This window comes from Colossoma macropomum, unplaced genomic scaffold (genome assembly GCF_904425465.1).
Source record: "Colossoma macropomum unplaced genomic scaffold, Colossoma_macropomum, whole genome shotgun sequence".
Taxonomy (NCBI): Eukaryota; Metazoa; Chordata; class Actinopteri; order Characiformes; family Serrasalmidae; genus Colossoma; species Colossoma macropomum.
In genome coordinates this window covers 9436625-9457763 of record NW_023494786.1, presented here as the reverse complement: position 1 = coordinate 9457763, position 21139 = coordinate 9436625, and the positions used below count along the sequence as shown (strand labels likewise).

Genomic DNA, 21139 nt, shown 5'->3' with positions numbered 1-21139 from the left:
AACATAAAATAAAACCATAACACTGTGTGCAGTCTCAAGAGGCATGTTGGGGGCAACAATTTCCCAGAAATCACAAAACAGACATTACACACCATCGTAATGTTTGGTTGTGATGTGTTTTCTGGATAATGTCGGGTTGGTTTGTGTACCCTATGATTTTGACCCAAGCTGGTCCTACATCAGCATAAACAACAAATGACACTTTAACCTACATGAGCTGAGTAGGCCAGGCAAGTGGTGCTGACCACAACTGTTTCTGATATCATTTATATACCCGATGTTTGTTTCTACAGTGTGTGATGTTTCACTTTAGCGTCAAAAAGTTAATGCACAAAAAGGATAAACTGACGTGAAACACACTGGTTACATTAGAGGCAGCAGCCCTGCTTACTGTAAGCTATTCCTGCTGACTCGGGTCATTGAAATGACAGATTTGTACACTAGACCTGCCAAGAGTGTCAGTAAATTCCCTTGCTATCCACACTGCTCCAAACAGCATTATAACAGAAATACAATTCTTTCTATGAAATCACTGAAAGAAGCTAAGCATCAGCAACCTGATATGAGTAATACGCAGCCCTTACAAAAGAACCAAACCAAGGTGGTGTTCAGAAAGCAATTAATGTAACGACAATTAACGTCACTCTACTGAATGACATAATTGCTTGCAATAATTGCTTTCCACACTGTGCGGTATCTCATAAACTTGAGAATAACAGTGCTAATTCAGCAGCTGTGTTGAGCGAACGGTGGCATATTTAAATGTCTGGAAGATATAAATCTGTAAATCATGGCGCTCATGTCGTGTCAGAATTGAAGACTTTAAACAGTACTTAGGCAGGACTCTCCTAAGAGATTATTTCAATTATAGCTTGGGTTAAGGGGTGGTGCCTTATGGTAGGCCTCTGAAAATATTCAGCACAACAGAGTACATGCCACTTACGCTACAGTGCCAAGTTCAGAAACTGTCTTGTTGTAAACAAAGACTTCAGCATGCTTTGCTGGAATGCACCGTTCTAGACAAAAACAATGAGTCACAATTGTTCATTATGGAGATCTTCTGTACAAAAATACTTCTCTAAAGAACCATCTTTTGAACGTTTTTTTAAGGAAACCAAAAATGGTTATTCTATAGCATCATGCAAGGACCTTTTGCAGCACCTTTATATCATGATTTCCCATGAAAAGGGGGACTTGGAGGGGGACAGTCCCTACAATCCCTACAAGTACTGATAATATCCAAGATATGCTCAGAAACGCATATTGTATTATATGGTGACATCATTCATTAATATAATGTATATAGTTATATTACCCAGTAATATCTGAACATTTGAGAATTAAAATTCTGCAAGTAAATGTTAAATATAGAGTAGTAAAAATTCAGTTTTTACTTCTAAGAAATGAATTTTTACTATTAAATCATTTCATTTCAGTCATTTTCATATGTGTAAACTGAATTCCACTGTAAAATCCATTGTAAATTGAAAAATTGGATTCAAACTACAACTACTTGCAATAAAATCAATTTGAACATAGTTAGAATCAAATTCCTCTTCAATTATTTGGATTCAAAGCTGAACCTCCTTTCCACACAGGAGGGGTATTCGCCAAACACAGAACTTGATGCAGGAAGAAGAGGCTGTTTTAAGTACAGCGGCAGCTAAATCTGCCAGTCTGAAATCCCACTCAAGCAAGCAGTTAGAAGGTTTGCCACGCTGCTCAGTCCAAACAGACCAAATCGTGTCTTTTAAATATATTGGTTAATCAGCTGAGTGGGTTGAACATACATAATTTGTTGATTACTTACATGCATATGTTTGTAAACACTGTAGAAAATACAATTTAAGCCACAGTGTCTTCTTACCAGGAAACTTACCGCCAAAGTGATTTAGGTTATTTTTGCGCAATTGTGTTGTGCTATGAATCACTACCAGCACATTTGAATAAAGAAAATGCATGGCCACGTCTCACATCATGCAATCACACATCGGTAATCCTCGCTTATGAATGAGCAAATGTGCTACCTTATTTGCTCTTAATGTCAGTGTAAATCTGCCTCTGCATTTTATGAATCTGGCCCAGCATGTTCTTTACCATGAATCATTTCACATCAAACCGCTCTGAATAACTTTGTTTACATCTCAACAATTGAATTATGCAGACATTCTAAACATTGGCACTACAGTAAGATGAAACTATATCCTTTACATACAGATTTGAATTTATCCTATTATAATACATCATTTAAATACAATCCACCAACATTGCAATGACCTTTTCACTCTTGTTGAATCAATGCATCAATTTAAATAATTTCATTATGCTTTTATAAAAATCAGCTTCTTTCTATCCACGCCTGCTCCATGGTAATACTGGATTCTCTGTAGTGTCCGTTCATCTGCCCACTACAGAGACAACCACACGGAGTCGTACACCACAGCAGATAAGACTGGCCTCACAAATTCAGCAGGTAGGAAGGGAGATCCCCAGCAGGAACAGGGAAATGTCCCATAATCCCTCGTCTGGGATCTCCCCCTGCAAACAGCACATATAACACATCTCATTCTCTCGTCCTTCAGCACCTAAAGACCAAAGAAAACACTGCAGCACATGACTCACAGTTTAATCTCGTCAGCCTGGTCTGAGAGTGAATTTGTACCTTGCCATTGCATGTAAAAATGTCAAGGCAATTCCTGGGATTATAACCTCCTTTGACTTCAGCCGTGCTAGAGATTAATCTGGACAGTGCTCACACTGGCACTAGAAATCAGTCATCTAGACTCGGTTGTCTCTTTCACTCCTTTTGGACAGCACATAAAACAGCATAACCTCCTTAAATAAAAAGAAAAATAGGACATTGTCAAGACAAAAACAAAATAGAAATGATGTAGCACAGGGAAATGTGTCACCGTATTGGGTGAAGAGAATGGAGTCACAGTTATACACTACAGTCGTTTAGCAGTACATTTTCCACATCCTGTTTTTTTATAATACAATCTATAACAGCTAATTGACTTTATTTTTGAATTAGCCTAGTTCAAGGAATATTTCACCCTAAATAGGAAAGAAAATCAGAAGATTTCTTGGTGTTATGCTAACTGCCGCCTACTATATTCAAAATTTGCATATTAGCATTTTTGTTTCTTTGAATTAAAACAGTGATAAAAGTCATGGGATGCACAATGATATCTGTATATTATCAGTATTGGCAGGTACTTGTTACACTGTGCTTCTGTGCTAAAATGTCAACATTTCACTCAAGTTATTGTTCTTGCAACTTTACAGAAATACATTTCTGTGTAATGCTAATCCAGGTAGATGTACCCCTAGTTTCTACACTGTATACACGTTTATGTATCAGCATCAGCAAATATGCACATGAAAAATACTGAATATTGGCTTTGGCCCAACATTCCCATATCAGTGTATCCCTATTAAAAAGTGTTTATTTAAATGACATTATTTAAATGACATAAAACTAATTTTGGGGGGGTTGTCCTTCTAGTGTAACCTCTAGTGAGCTTATTAAGCCTACAGAAACACGTCAGTGGGTCTCGAATGAGTGAAGCAGTTTTTTCACGAGATCATATGAGTCTCAAACAGCACATTCAACCACCAAACACCAACAGACTACATTACAATAGGTCTGCTTGTTAAGTCTTCATGGTATTACTGAGCTGACTGAAGTAGAAGTAAGCCGAGTAGGAATGTAACACGAGAGAAACATTCTGCAGCTGTTTACTTGAATTACTGCTTCTCTTCTAAATTCACCGCCATATTTCCTCAGAAATCACAGATATTCTTCAGAATGTTCAGCTGTTGAGCAGCAAACCTACTTTTACAAGTCATAATTCTGGTGAACCTTCCTTGTGAGAGTAAAACAAACCAGTGAGCAGCTTTAGTCCCTCTGGGGGCCAACATTTCTAAACTTTCCTCCCAGACTAGTCAAGACAACAGCGAGGAAACGAGCCAGCAGAGTTGGAGAGTCTCCAAGCCCTGAACGGAGGCTTTAACTGCAGCTTCGACTTACCTGGGAAAACCCACAGCAGAGTCAGAGACAGCAGGGCTCCGAGTCTCCAGGACACCACCTTCTCCATTGCCCCACATGAACAGACAGCCCGCGGGAAAATTCATTCAGAGGGGGGAGTGAATGCTCGGGGTCGGCAGCGCTTCTCCTCAGCTTTCCCGCCGTTTTCACCTGCCGTAGTCAGCGACGAAGACCGGACACGGACAGTTTTCCTCTTGTCTGTCAGGACGGCGGCTGCACGAGACCTGCTTTTAAGACGCAGAAGAACAGTCAGTTACTTCTCTTCTACATCTTCCTGAGTAGCGTCGCCGTGGGCTTTCACTCACAGCCGTAGCTGCTGTTCCAGCATCTTCCTCTGCGAACCTCCTATCTCTCTCTCTCTCTCTCTCTCAGAGAGCGGAAGGCCACGCCCATCTCTTACTACAGGTGAACTACTCACGAGGCTCAGAGAAAATCTGTGTTTAACGGGTTTTTTGTCTATTTGCCCCCCCACAACACACTCTTACATGAAAAATGAGTTTTTTTTGTTTATTTTGAGTTGTTTATTCCCTCCAAGATCAATTTTCATTTTTCTTTCTACAGAGAAAGAAGCCTCAAAGTGCCACCAGTTCATCAAAAAATCATTGTTTGGGTGGAGTGATTGGATTTCTCCACAGTTGATCTTAAAGAGCCCATATCCTCCCCTTCTTTGGCATATAATTTATTTTTCCCTGAGATCGACTTGTGTTGTTTTAAGCACCAAAACCGGTCATAATTTATGGTTAGATTCAAGGCGTGAAGTACAAAGGGGTCTGAGATGAACCAGGACCTCATAATTAACTTCTTGGATCTCTGGATCCTTCCAGGATTCGCTGGAGAAGCCACACAACACGGGACCCCCGAATACCACACACGGGTTACATTCGACCTTCTCTTTATTCCTCACAATTAAACAAGCCGTTTTTGTTACTGTATCTTTAAGCTGATATATGTAATGATCTCTAATCTGATTGGCTGACCTGTATTGCGCTGTTCAAAAAGTGACGCACTTTATAACTTCAGTGTGAGTGGGTGAGGATTAACTACTGTAGGCTGAATAGGCAGATATACTGAAATGCTGTTTTGTGACATAAACAGGATGTTTTTGTAGCTTGGTTTCTGTATATGAACTGTGAACTGGAGAGTGAATGGTATGTTTTGAAACTCCAACAAAGTTTACATACTACATCAAACTCTTCCATTTAAAAAAGTCAGGAAATTTTGGTTTGCCATGATACATTCAAAAATGAACCAACAGGGTTGTTGGACTTACAAACTGGAAATATGTTGACATTAAATACATTAATCGTGTTGTATTTAAGTATTTTTTATGTAAATGAAGAAAAATGCGTGAAAGTGCATTTCAATACATGAAAACGGTTCATGTTGAGCCAAACAGAATACCAAAATGAAATAAATCGGACTGAAATATTTCAATTTTGTTCCATCAACCGTTGAATTTTATGTTGAGGTAACAAAGTCCTTGTGTACTGACTCTGTTTGATTGAATGGAAATGTGTGCTATAATTGAATTACGTTAATAAATATAATTTTTTTAATGTATGGGGGAAAATGATACCCATAATATGGTGTATTCTTCAGAGTCTGGATCCACACAGTTCATCAAAAAACAAGTTTTAGTTTTGTTTTTGGGGTGATCCCCGATATTTCTTTTGAACATAATGAGTCCGTAGTGATCTGTGTGTTGCAAAATAATCTAATTTCATGCTCTCATGATGTGAAAACTGCTAATACCGCCAGTGAAACTAATCTTCCATCAAGTCGACTCGTTCAATTAGGAGCTCTCTTAGCATGTACGGTAACATGAGTCAGTGTGTGATATTACCTTAATGATATTAGTTGATGTGTGACAGACTAATGAGTGCAGGACTAAAGCACACAGTGACCCCAGTCATGGCTTATTTCAACCCTTTCTGCCTACCCTGTTGCTATAGAAACGCACAGCCAATCAGAAGTTGGGGCATTAGCAATGGTCAGTTGATAGACTACATGTCTGAGAGTACATTTGTTCTTAAAGAGACCCAAACGAAAAGGAGCAAAAAGTCTAACTAAAGCAAAAGTGTCATTCTGCTTAACTTTATGAAGCAGCAGCCATTCTGACCTGCCTAGCTTTGCAGAGGCCTATTAGAATACTGCATTCAACACTTTGTATTCTCATTTTCTCACTCTCTGAATCTATTTTCTAACCAACAACTTTACACATCATTGAACACATTGTACAGCCAAGTTGTTAACATGTAATGCAACTTGGGCCACCTGCCTGCTTCATAAATGTTAAAAGCTCTCAGTTCAGCTTGTGAGATGTAATTGAATTCTTGCAGCGTGTTACATGGAGCATATTCACCGAGCTACATGACCTCACCTTTAGAGCTGCTCATTACTTATTTCTGCACTGTCATGAAATGTGATGTGTATCTCTTCATAGACCAACATTGAATATAAATTCATGCTGATATTCCAACTTTCCAGTTAAGTGATGGTGTCTCTTCATGCCTTTGAATGGTTTAAAAAATAAATAAAAATAAATATTTTTAAAAAATTACACTCTCACTTGAAATTGGACAGTGCTCTTATAAATTACATCCTGGAAGATGAACAGAGATTGTCCACAGTGTCTGCATAGAGTCTACTCAGCAGTAATGCATATTCATGGTGACTTTAGAATGACTAAGAGAGATAAGTTGAAACTCAATAATTAACTTGTAAGATGAATTGTATGAATTTTTCATGGGCCACAGTTTTGGGGGTCTGTTCAGTGTCTGTTTGGGGTTTTTTGCAATTAAAGTCAAAATTGGTCTAATTTTGGAGCTGATGAGACCAACACCAGTGGAGAGCAATATTTATAGAACAGCAGAAAACATTATGGTGAATCCCAAAAATCACACACAGGTATAATACACCTCTCCAACATTCAAGAGACATAAACAAAGTCATTCTGCATGTTTAGAATGTTCATTCTTGAAATTTTGATTGTAGAGAAATTAACCAGCTCAAATTTCTTTACAATGGTGGTGACAGAAATCGGGGAACCAACTCACAATATAGCCGCAGCAAAAATACTGCCATTTTATTTATTTTTCAAAGCGTTATAGCCTAGGTGTTTGTATGTAATGCTGATAATGATGAAATAGTGGTAAATCCAGAAAAGAAAAGTTTTCTTTGGGTTCTACTTTGGGTGTTTTAGAACACCCAACCTGTACCTCTCTGCTATAGTTTTTAAAAAGCAAAATCATGCAAAATCTTCTTGTGAAACAATGTCTGAGACATCAGCTAATGTATTCATAACCTCTTCAGCTAATAACTTTCTGTGAGGGAGAAAGTGTCTTTTAGAGGGATTAAACTCTACAGACATCTGGTTCCTAACACCACTGTGAACAGTTCTGACTTAGCAAGTTTTGGTCCAGCAACAGAGCATTTTGCATCAGACCACTCTAAATGATTTTGCACCTTAACCATTTAATAATGGAGATATTAAAAAAACAGTGTAATTTTCCTTTAAGGAGGACCAGACCATCACAGACTACTTGCCATGGTCAATTTAACTGGTTTAATTTTAACCACTACCACTTTTTATGATGTGATCAAGCTGGAGTAGGTTTTTACATTTTCTTCCAGACATTTCTGTCCCTCAGTGATAAGGAAATGTGGCGCCCTTGGCCAGTTTGAATTATTCATCTTTGATTGCTCGATCCAGAGCAGAAGAGCTTCCCCAAACTGCAGGGCTGGCATATTCCAACACAGCAACTTTTTTAGCACAGACTCAAATATGAACCCTGTTTTAGTTCAGCAACTAAGCTTTTGTGTTTTGCTACTTTATCTAATATAGGAGAGCTCCAGAAAATATCATGTCCTGTATAATTTACTCCAAAATACATACATTCTTTTTTACGCTAGCAATGAAACTTGATGTATCAATTACAGGTGCGCTTTGCCTGAGTCCTCCTCTGGGCTATGAGTCTTTATCGCCACCTAGCGGTGTTTTTTTGTATTTCTTTTCTTAGTTAAAGGAGAATTAAAATTATAATTTGATGAAATTTGAAACATCATATTCAATGTCATTCAATTAAAATCAACTGTTATTTATCTTGAATAGATCATGACTTCATCTAGGCCTTGCACACACACATTGCCAGAACACCTGCAGCTGACAGAGAGAGAGAGAGAGAGAGACAGAGACAGAGAGAGAGAGAGAGAGAGAGAGAGAGATTCGCTTTGTTGTCTGTCTATATAACATAATGAGTTATGTGTATACAGTGCTGTAAACACTATATGACCAAAAATCACCTGACCATCACAGCTATATGAGCTTGTTGGTTATGCTGGAACAGGAAAGGGCCTTCCCCAAATTGCTGACACAAAGTTGGAAACATGTAATTGTCAAAAATGTCTTTATATGCTGCATTATTATTAACATTTCCTTTTTTTACTGTCACTTTTACTCTTGGCACTATGCATTCTGGTAGATGGTGTTTCTCCTGGCATCCACCAAATTCAGATTTGTCCATCAGACTGCCAGATAGAAGCATGAATCATCACTACAGAGAATGTGTTTCCACTGCTCCAGGGCCCAGAGGTGGCATGCTTGACACCACTTTAGCCGATATGTGGCTTTGCGCATAGTGATCTTAGTCCTGTGTGCAACTGCTTGGCCAACTCCTAACGCAAGTTCTTCTTCTGAGATTGTTTCCATGGGCAGTTTGGAACAATTTTTACATGCTTCAGCACTTGCATGCCTCCATTTTTGATTTTATACACCTATTAGCAATGATTGTGGTTAAAACACCTGATCCCAACATTTAAAAGGGGTGTCCACACACTTTTGGCCACATAGAGCATAATATAGGTCTTATGTATCCCGTTATACATGCACTTATAAAATCAATTTTAGAGTCTCCTGACACCAGAAAACTTTCAGTAAGTTTAGAGGACAACTAGCATCAGAGAAGCAGGCTTTAGCACAAAAACTTGAAAGAATTTATAATCAGTTTCCCCTTAGTATGTATACACTGTTAATGTTTTAAAATGTACCATTCTAACCTCTGTCCATATCCTTATGAATAATAAATGAATAAATAAATGGGCATATATTTTTATATATTTGAAATACCTTTTTGGTGCCATACAGAACCGTATGCAACACATTCTGCATCAATCTGAAAAACCATTTTACGATGTGAAGGACCATTTAAGCATGCAGAAGGTTCTTTGAGTGTTTATAGTTCCATATAGAACCACTGTCTTTACTAAAGAACCCTTGAAAAAAACGTTTTTTAAATGAGTGAACTAACTGATGATTTGTTACCAACTATTTTTCATCAGTGTTATCAATAATGTCCATTAGTTGTTGCAGCCCTAGTTGCAGCTTATTTAAAGTAAAAGGGGAGGGGCTTGACTAGGCTGGCTGTCAGAGACAGTTGTCAGACAATACATCCCGCGCATAACAACTTACCTACAGCAGTTTCTACTAATTTTCTCCTTCCTGAAGACAGATGTAGATATAAAGAGAGAGGTGAAAATGTGGTGCATTTGTGCAGCTAATAAAATGGACAAACAGTGTCGAAACAAGGAAGTGTACTTAAAGACGTGATGTACATAACATTATAAAGTAGCAGTGAAAGTAATGAATATGGCACTGCATTTCAAGTTCTGCATCAAGGCAAAATATAAAGAAAACAGTGCATTTTTTCCTGATCGTCACTGAATGTAATTGTTTTTGTTGTTATGTTATAGTGCCACCTACTGTTAAAAGCTGTTATCAGCAGAATGCTGTAAACAGGAGAGAGTGGTGCTGTCCATGGTCCTAAAAAGAGGCAACACTTTGGAAAAAAGATCTACAAGTTGACATTTCATTAGCGGCCTGGAAGAATGTATGTATAGATGCTCAGACACAAATCATCAATAGCTAGCTAAAGCTATTACAACACAACTGGATTATGAGAACATACTCCATTAAAACTGAATTAATTTAACTGGAAGTATTCCTGATATATGCAGTAAATGTTCAATGTAATGTGATACATGTTCGAATGTTCTGCAGATGAAATGCCCGATAGCTCTATTTTAGAAAAGGACAGAAAGGCTCTCCATCATGCAGTGGGTAAAGAATATGTCCTTTTGCATGTTGATGGAAAAAGTAACATGTATGTTAAAGCCAGACTAAATTTAAAAAGGTATGGAATCCCTTCTTATTCTTTATATTACACATAAACATTAGCAAGCTGTTAAAGATGAGGATGACAAGGATGATGATGCAACCTGAATCATTGGTTATTTGTCTCTTACTTTGTATTTTTTGTACTTTTTTACTTTCATTGGACTGGCTCATATTGAGATAACACTGCCTAAGGACTTTGTTGTGCTAATTGCCAACATAGGCCCAAAGGTAAAGTGTTCTATACCTAGTTTTGTTATTTACTCATTTGCTTATTTACACTTTTTGGCCAAGAGTATGTGGACGCCTCTCCTAATGACTGAATTCTGGTATTTCAGCCACACCTACTGCTGGCCAACAGGTGTTTAAAATCAAGCACATAGGAATGTAATCTCCATAGTCAAGCACTGGCAGGAGAGTGGGTCATACTGAAGAGCTCAATGACTTTGGCACTGTCATAGGATGCCACCATTGGCTCAAGTCAGTTCATGGAATTTCTGCCTAGAAACAGTAAAGTTTGGTGGAGGAGGGATAATGGTCTGGGGCTGTTTTCAGGGTCTGGGCCTCTTAGTTCCAGTGAAGTGTAATGTTAATGCTACAGCACAGAAAGACATTTCAGACTATCGTATGCTTCCAACTTTGTGGCAACAGTTTGGGGAAGACCCTTTCCTGTTCCAGCATGACTGTATCCATGTGCACCAAGGGAGGTCCATAAAGACATGGTATGAAAAGTTCAGTGTGGAGGACCTCCAGTGACCTGCACAGAGCCCTGAGCTCAACACACAGACCTACATACAGCAGTTTCTACACATTTACTCCTTCTTGGAGATGTTTGTAGTTAGAAAGAAAGAGAGACATAAAATGTGGTGTTCATGACATTTGCATAAACAAAAATATGGAAAATCTGGATCCTTAAATGGGTGATAAGCTTTCACTGAAGAAGGAAAATAGATAATCACAGACAATGAAGACTGTTTCTCTGCATAACGTATATTACCAAAACAGAGGTGAGAAAAGAGCAACAGAAACTAACAACATACACCAAACTAACAATACGTTCTCTCATGGTCACTGGACTCCACCGACATGGAGAGTTTAGCTTTAGCTAATAATTCTATGTTACCAATCCTTGTGGAAGCTTGTCAGTAACACCTTCCTCACGTCTCACTGTCAAGTGCAGTGTTGGTGCTCCTCATTTAGGCGTGTACAGGTTAACAGTGAAGGATGAAGAGGGAAGTATGAGGTTAGTGGGACTGTTAGTGTCATTCACATATATAAACAGTTTATGCCAATTTCAAAGTACTGGATCTTACACTTACAGGTGGATTGTGGTGGCGGCCAGTCAGTTCAGCACAGTTGAAGCACTACGTCATGAACATATAGGAGGCGTCATTTTAAACTCCTATAACTTGAGTTCAAAAGTGCTCAAAAATATAACAGTCGTGTTAAAATGCTTTATGCTGTTCTGTGTTCAGGAAATGAATGTATTATTTTATATTAAAAATATGTAAGCATTAATAAGCTATGTCTCATTTTGGACTCGCTCGGGAGCGCCCTCTAGTGTTTGTGAAACCTAGAAGACATTACAGAGTGGTAATTCTCCTCTCTACAAGTTCTCTGTTCTGTGGCCCCGAGCACAGTAAGCTAACCGTACTAGAAAAAAAAACACGAGTCTGGTTTTTAAGCGTTCCGTGTCAAACCATGTCTGTTTGGAAAAGCCACTGGAATGATTACCCTCTGTGCTTAGAACTGTTTGAAACTGCAGTGGAAAAGAGGCCTTTTAGTATAAGATCATGGACAGTTCCAATATGGAGCACAATCACTTATAAACACCCAAAGATTTCTAATTCTATCTACTTATAATTACAACTACATACATAAAAAGTACAAACTCAGTGAAACTAATCTCACCTTATGTACCAGCACAGCCAACGGTGATGACCGTCCAACAAGCAAAATATATATACAAAATCTGAACACCACTGGCCAATTTACATGTTCTGTTGATTTTGTAAGTTTAACATATTGGAAAAAAATTAAATATACAATATAAAATTGCCACAACTTTTGCACAGGCAACATTTTTACAATATGTTAAATTTAGCAAATTAACAGTAATTGTGCATAAAAATGTGCAGAAGTGTGTTCTCAGTAGAGAATGTGTAACTTATTGTCACTTAGAAAAGCAACAAAAATGTCATTTGACCAGGGGCGCCCAAACTTTGGCATACGACTTTATATACACAGTGCAGAAGACTTAGTCACCTGAAAAATAGCAACAACATTGACATTTAAATAAATACAAATAAACAAATAATAATACATTGTGATTTGATGTATGTCAGTATGGTAGCTTAATCATTTACAGTGCTCTCCTTGAGGAGATCCATTATTTACAATCATACATTCACTAAAATAAACCAGGTGCTGCTGAAGAAATTTAACAAATCCATGCAATGGAGTGCACTGAGAATCAGGAACCAAACCTCTGTTTATCTAATCAAGACAGTAATAGCGATATTTCTTACTTTTACTGTACTTATGTTTATTTTTTATTCCGTAATTGTTATTATCTAATATTTTTTTTCTAATGTTCTAAGGTAAAAAAAAAAACTTAATGTCAAGGTAAATCATTATAAACAATGTTTTATGGCTGACAAGTATTTTAAGATTTTGCACAGCGGTGGGATTATGGGAGCAGCAGTGGATTGAATCAGGCGAAGAGACAAACTAATGTTGAGAATTCTGAGTTCATTTTTGTGTAATTTGTATAATTGAATTTTTCATGAAACACATCATCAGAAATATTACATTACCAAAAACTGCCAACCAGCAAATGCCAGGAACAGCATTAATATATAAACATTACAGCAGTTTGTTTCCCCATATACTTTACAATATGTATTCTAAAGGTATTCTATGTATTCAGAAAACCAAAAAATTAAAAGGTGGGCACAAATTTCTTTGTAAGTTTTTTCCTATTAAAGGTGCATTTTGTACAATCATTGTGCCCTAGAAAAAGAACAGTTCAAATAAATCATTGAAAGCCCAAACTGCCATTACATTCATGTCCATAATGAGTGTATATAAAAACTGACCCTACTGAAAATCCTTAAATACTGTAAAAAAGTACTCTTATCTTCTCTTTTCACATTGATATTCTTTTCTGACTGTTTTTTTTTTATCTTTTAGTCTAAAATGTTTAATTCATATTCATTAATCATCATTTACTAATTTATTTTTAGCAAAATATTTAAAATTCTTAATTGTTTAACATGGATATAAAATAAAGGAAACAGTAACATCTTAATGTTGGAAGAACAAGTGTAAGATTGGTTAGAAGCTGGTAAAGCATTAAAAAAAGAATGCTCAACATGAGCAGTTTACAATAAATTTACATTTCAGAATTAGGCCTTTTCAGTACAATAACCTTACAGCCCTTTCTACTTACTGACAGGTCTGTTGGCAGTTTTTGTAGCAGCTGGTCAGCCTCTCCAGGCTAGAGCCCAGGGGGACACTAAGCTCCTCCAGATCCTCTGTCAGAAGAACTAAATTACCGTTATCTGAGGTACTAATTCCCACAACCTTTATGGCTTCTTTCAGGCTCATCTGTGCTTTCCTGCAGTATATTATATTAAAAAAGTTAAAAAATTACATGTGTGCATAGCAGCTGTGTATTGGACACGCGTTACATGTGCAGTCAACTCTAGAATTATCAGCAACCCTAAAGAAACTGGGCCAAAATAATCATATAGATTAAACAACACATATTATGATTCAATTGTTATCCAAAAATGTTTATATAAATTGCTTACCGTCATTATCATCACTGATATTATCTAATACAAATCACTCCTACAAGATTGTACATTTACGTTAAGACTTGTGTATTCTTTCATAAACATATGGGGCAAAATTATTGCCACCCCTAAAGAATATTTTTAATAAAACCAGACAAATTTGCATCATTAGGGGAAAAAACTTTCTTTATATTGCTCCTATTCTCTAGGAACTGTTGTATATGACAATTCCCTGTTTCCCTGAGGTACAAAAGTGGGCTACACACATATAAAATTCATTTGTCATCCATCAACATGGCCCAACTAAGGAGCTGTCCCTTCCAATTAGATAGACGGTTGTGGACCTGCACAGATTAAGAAATGGTTATAAAAACATAAATAGCAGTTGAAATCACTGTGGAACACCATCAGGACAATAATTTAACAAAAAGTTTTTGAACATCATGAATCTGCCAGGTAGAGGACACATGAGCACTTTGCCCCTGAGTACAGCCAGGAGGCAAAGAGGAACCCAAAGGTCACAGTTCAAGAACAGCACAGTTTAGCTGAATTTTGGGGTTTTCACGTTTCAAAATCCACTCTCTGACACCACCTCCATGACCAGAAGCCTTTCTGAAAGAGTTCCACAAAACAGCCTTTCCTAAGAGCAAGCCACAAAATGCAGCATGTGGACAGCCAATGGAATCGTGAGGTGTGATCTAATGAGACAAAAATGTAACTTTTTGGTCATATATGCTATCAAGTTTGACAAAAAAGGGACTACATATGATGAAAAGCTCATGTCAAATATAGTAGTGGATCACTGATGCTTTGGGACTGTATTGCTTCTAGTGGTTGAGGGGCTCCTGTGAAAATCAATGAATCCTGGTTCCTTCAGAACAGCTCTCTCCGAAGAAGGATCCGAAGGACTCTTTCGCGAGACAAATTAAATTTTAATCCACTCCTGTTCCACATCCCAGGAACATTTTGGGGAATGGCTGGTCCTGCTTCACTGTGGCATTTTCTTACAATGTAACTCTCCCTCTTCTGTAGTTTAAAAATCGGTTCATCTTATGAAGAAAGATTTTGGTCAAAAAAGTCATATTTGCTTGCACGCTCTGCAGTGTGCATTGTCACACAGTACATTGTGTGCACTAGAGACAGTGAGTATGACTGGGATCTTTTAGGTTCCCTTCTGGGGAGACAAAAAATAAATGAAATGTTAATGAGGTTTTACCTAACTCCATATTTCAATTTAATAATATTGTAACATCCTGTCTTGCCCTGTCTTTGTCTTTCCTTGTTTCCGTCTGTGTCTGCCTTTGTTTATCTTCCCTAGTGTGTCTTGCCATGTGCTTTTGCTGTTGTTTTGGTCTGTGTTTCCTTCCTGGTCCTGCCCCCTGGTCATCTGTCCCACCTGTCTGTTGTCTGTAGCCCCATCCTCTTGTTAGCTCCAGGTGTTTCTCATGTGTTCTTTGTCTATTTATTCCCCTTGGTTTGGTCGGTTTCTTGCTATTTTGTTCTATGCTCTTTCCTCTTGGTGTTTCTTTTTCAGTTCTTTAGTACTTTCCTCTCTTTGCTTTTCTTTTGTTTCTCATCCTTTTTTGCTGCTTTCTCCATGGACAATAATAAAACTGCTGGCTCGCACTTACATCCTGCCTTCTTGTCTTCTTCAGCTTCCAACCTGTTATAAATATATGTAATTCATATATTTCTGTATTATTTGTTTTTATATTACTTGTGTGGATTGTGAGTGAACTTTTTTGTAAGTTATACGGAAAGTGTCTTCCATAGTTTGTTAAAGAATTGTAAATTATTAACGTTTGTCTACCTTTTATTTAACCTCTATATTCTAGATTATGGCTGAAATATCCAGCTGGGAATGGAAGCATTGTTGATTACTGTTTATAACGAAATCAAAGAAAATGTGATTACTTGTTATTGTTTTATGACCCATTGTGTCCCATTTAAAAGCGTATCAGTGGCAAAATGAAAACATGTGAAATGGCAGTGTATTTGTATGTTTACATTTACATTTTGCACATGCAATTTTAGACTCAAAATTAAAATTCAAAATTGCTTTTACCATTTTAATTGGCAATTTGATGTACTAATATTGATATTTCATTTGCACAGAGATTAGGCTAGCTAGATGTTAGAGGCCTCACTACTCCCAGCACACCAAACACCACCAACTCAACCACCAAATCTTAAAACTTGAGAAACATTAGTGCCCCAACTCACCACACTGACAAGAAAAGGCTTGACTAGTTATAAAACAGAGACATTGTGTTGTTACCCTAATATCTGCAAGTTCCATACAAATACACAATAAGGCCAGAAACATACTCAACGCAAGTACGCGAATGCAAATGTCAGCACTCGGTCAGTGCATTGCAGACGCTCGGTCCTTCTGTACAAACTCACTGTATCTTCTTATGTTACTTTGGCAGTTAAAACACTCAGTACTGAAGGGGGTGACAGAGGACAAATCAGATAGGGGTCTACTCTTATTCCAACAGCCTCAACAGATAAATGTAAACAAGTTGAGGAGAGTGAGTTGCTTTACCTGCTATGGCAGTTGAGAAAGTACGTTGGCGGTACAAGACAGCTTGGTCAGGCTTGGCTGTTGTTGTAGCGCCCACTGCTGTAACGCTCAGTATGCAGCTTGCGCTTGTGTTGTGTTATGAAACCCTGTTGAAGCGTTTGTGCCCTTGTGTGAAGTATGTTTCAGCATCGCTGCTGGGGTCACTGTGTGCAGCTGTGTTTACTTTCTTGCTGCTCTGCTGCTTTCAGAAACAACAAATTGCCAGCTATTCAGAGCTAGGATCAATATACATTCACAAAACGATTCGTTTTCATTTTCAAACCTTTTCCCACAACTGTAATTGCTTTAAAAAGTAGTCCAAGCAGAAAACATACCCCACGACAGTGTAAGTCTTGTAAAAGCAAGACCTGAAACTTCAAGAGAGTAGAGGATGCCCACTTTCAAAGCTAAACACAAATAGACATGTCAGGCTAAGTTGAATAAAAGTTACTGCATTTTTGTCAGCAGTGATCTTTCTCAAAGGTAAGATATAAATGATAAAAAAATTCCACACCAACTGTGGAAGCAGGCTTTAGTTTAGGATGCTTGACAGTTTCGGTTTTTAATTTAGCCAGAATGAGTCCCACCAAATATTTGTGCCCAGCATCCTATAACGTGGTGATCCAGGCCTGCTTGTCTGTCAGTGTGTGTATTATTACAGGCACACTTTAAAATATGTAACTCATCTTTTTATTTTTTTTCTGTTTCTTATTCTTCTCCTTTATCATTCTGCTTTAACATTTATTCTTTTGATTTCTGTCATGAAATAAGCAGAGTTCATTAACCCCTTGAACTCTAGGCTATTATTGAGATATTAATCTTAAGACTTGTTATTCAGAAAGTACTAAGAAACTAATATGTAAATTATGCTGTTGTGAGAGTGAGAAACTGAAATGTGAGCCTACAAACAGAACTTTAAGGAGTTAATGCCAAGTGCCAAACTTTTTTATTTCTAATTATTAATAGTTTAGTGGATGATGTGAAAAATCCTGTGTTCCTTAATGGTTCTTGGCGTGGACATTTGGTTCTAGGAAAAACCTTTAATTGGTGTAGAGCTTTCACATTATGTGGAGGTTCTTTAAATGTTAAAGAAAGGTTCTTTAACCTTAAACTCACACATCTCATTTACAAATGATTTTTTTAAAAAATAACTATTCATTAAAATGCTCTTTAGGCAGAGCCGTTCGGAACATTTGGAGGCCCTAAGCAACATTTTACTTGGGGTCCATCACCTGCACCATATTATTTTATATGCAAGGATGTGAATGAGTTACTTTTTATGTTCTTTATTTTTTATCTGAAATAAAGTTAAACATATTCAAAAGTAAACTCATAATGTTGCATGATGCTCGTGTGGATTCAAAGAGTGGGTTCAACACAGATATACGTTCTTTTTCTCCAGGTAAGCTCCTGTGTTCTTTTTAGTGTGATCAGCATCCACAATGAACAAATACACTACTTACAGTCTCAGGAAATGGATGAAAGAACAATTCTCATTTAGATCCTGGTGCTTATACACAAGAAGCCTTCTATTACGGTCTGGATCATACCACTGTAAGGATATTTACTAAAATTTAAAGAATATTTTAGACATTCCTTCTTTTAATACCATGGTTTACTTTCAGCTACAGTTCCCAGTAAGCATATTGATGTATTCATAAAATATTATTTGACAATCTTTCTCATATTAGAGATTTTATTATGCTCCTCCACCCAGGATTCTAGGATCCTTTCAGCTCATAGAACAAGATGCACCCATTTGTGCCCCCCATTCACTGATGTGAGTATACACATCATTCACATTTTTAATGCAGAAGTTCCTGTTTTAGTTCAAAGCGTGTGGTGCTCAGTACTCAGACAGATCTCTTTCCTCATCACAACACAATAAAACATTATTTAACTATAAAAGGAGAATAGAATCTTTTAACCACTAAATTGTATCTAAGAGGTACCTGTATCGTGCTATTTAATATTTTTGGATGTGAAGTCATGATGTCTTTATAAGATTTTTTTTCTGCCAATATAGTTCTTGATATTGATGGAAAATATGTTGTATATGGTCCTACATAGAACCTTTTGAAAAGGGTTCTATATAGCACCAAAAAGTGTTCTTCTATTATTATTATTAACAGTAGAAAAGCTCTTTTTGGAACCTTTGTTTCATCACTGCTGTGACAAAACAATGTATCTCCAAAATGGTCTTTTTAGAGGAGAAGCAAAAGTTGAACTTTGAATGGAAACAAATGGACCAAGTCATTTCTATTGGTCCTTGAAATTTTAACACATTGTAAAGAGCAGCTGTCGGTTACAAATTCAAAAAACAAAAAATGGAGATACAGGGCTTTGTTTTGACTGTGGCGATATATATATATATATATATATATATATATATATATATATATTTTTTTTTCTTTTAAGAGTTTATATGTTAATGTACATGATTAATAAAGTGATGTATGGTAAATGATATTTCACATTAGGAGTGATTGAGTAGAGTGACCATGTCTTCTAGTAGTAGTTTGTCTTCTGTGTCGCACAATGTGAGAAAACACTGTTAGACTGTTCCAAGTTGCAGATCTGTTTCTTTCCTAAAACATCTCAATCAAGTCTTGCTCACTTGGTGCCTGAATGCCTGAGCCAACATTTGCTCAATCACTTTCTGTCACCGTGCAGACAAACCACTAGGCTGAAGCCGATGTTTAAAGCAAGATCTGATGTTGAGAGAGGCATTTTCTGGAGATGAAAACTGTTTTAGTTGAGGCACCACTGAGTTCCACTCATTTTATAAAGAAATCAATAAATCCGTTCTTGTTTATTGCTTCTTGAGCCTCAGGGCCGACCATGACAAACAAAAGACATTGCAAGAAACAAAGCCACACCTCAGCTGTGAGAAGGCACCTCATCATCGGGACAAAAGAAGTGCTTTTGTTGTAGAGATTCATGTTCCCATCACAGATCCCTCTTCCCCTCTTTTTGTTTAAGCTGGTCAGATGTTCCACTCCTCTACCAGATGGTAGGATGTGGGGATTTTAGTTACTGAGTAAGAAGCCTCAGCTCTGGCTTGGACTTTGACTGTCTTCTCACATCTTGGTTTGCTGAGATATCGAACTTTTTAAGTCAGAAGAGATTCAGTTAAGTGTATGTTTATTTCATATGAAGGTGAAGATGAGTGCGATGCAAAAGAGTCATGGCGAATGTTCCTTGAAGGTCCCTTGGGAATAGCAGTAAGTCATATTTAATGGTGGTGATGCTTCTCCACCTCTGGGGACTCCTTATGTAACAGAAGGGAGAGAAAGAGAGAGAGAGAGAGAGACAGAGAGAGAGAGAGAGAGAGAGAGAGAGATACAGAGAGAGAGAGAGAGAGAGAGAGAGATACAGAGAGAGAGAGAACACAAAGGGGAGTAAGGTCATTTCAAAGGTTCATTCTCCAAGGTCTGAAGCAGTGAGTTTTGCTGAAGCGTTTTTATTCATTTGGGAGACCATCATATGGGAGAACACTTCAGGACAAGCACATGTAACTCTTTCCTAGACACTGTCAAAGACTTGCTAGCATTTATTAACTGGACCTGGCCTCACATGCCTCTTGTTGTTTGGAAGCCTTGTCTGCTTCCACTGAAGTGAAGAGAAGAGGGCAGAGGGGATCTCCACAGAGAACACAGAGAAGAGAAAGATGTTGCTCCATCTTATTAAAGCACTTCTCCAGCTGAACGTCTATGCAAACCCAGGAGGCACTGACCTCATCCACACAGATGCCACCTTCAATAGCTCCTTCTCTCCACTCAGGATGGCGCTTTTAGATTTTGAGGATGCCAGCGGCTTCAGTGGTAAGTTTCTAAAAACCTATTCATTCTGAATGGCACCAAACCAAAACAAGTTTATTTGGCACTGCACATGCCAAAGAAAGATATATACTGTTCATGAGTCTGGATGCATCATTCAAAAGTTTGTTTTTGTTAGTCAAGTAATTTGCAATTACAAACTCACGCAAATGCAACCCTCACACTTCCAAAGTCTTGGAGTTTTTACTAGTAATTGCATTATTTCTGCTTGATATGACTTTAAATGCAGTAATAATGCAGTGACTGCAAAATTGCAAATTCTTGCAAACACTGTAAAGGCAAGTTACATTTGTGACTGGAGGGATCCATTTACAATTAATTTTGTTGCAATTATACACATATTGTCACTGTCCAGAAAAAAGTAAAACATGTATCTCAATTTATTTTTCTACATCACTAGAACACGGCGGCTGTCTTTCACATTGTGTGAAAACTTTAATGATGAATAAATAATGTTTTTGCCTTCTTGCTATTTTGAAGATAGATGTTTCTTTGGACAGTGACAACATATAAAATTATTCTGATATGAATTTCCACAAATTATAGATTTCCACTAATTAGCAAGTTGTAAAAAATGAAGGTATTGTAGATGTGTCCACTCCAGAATGATGAACAGAGCTGTAGATTATTCCTAATAACTGATAAAGCTGTATAACATTGAGAATGATGTTATAATAATGATGTTAATAATAAAATAACTTCATTAATATTGAA

The 21139-nt window shown here is 37.4% G+C and overlaps 1 protein-coding gene across 1 annotated transcript in view; it reads right to left on the bottom strand.

Moving 5' to 3' along the window:
* esamb (endothelial cell adhesion molecule b) overlaps positions 1-4119 on the bottom strand; it is a 49178-nt gene extending 45059 nt beyond the window's left edge. Inside the window, exon 1 of the mRNA XM_036598554.1 lies at positions 4034-4119. Within this exon, the coding sequence (XP_036454447.1) occupies positions 4034-4100 (67 nt within the window). The 5' untranslated portion in view covers positions 4101-4119. The remainder of the gene's footprint in view (positions 1-4033) is intronic.
* Positions 4120-21139: the final 17020 nt, after the last annotated feature.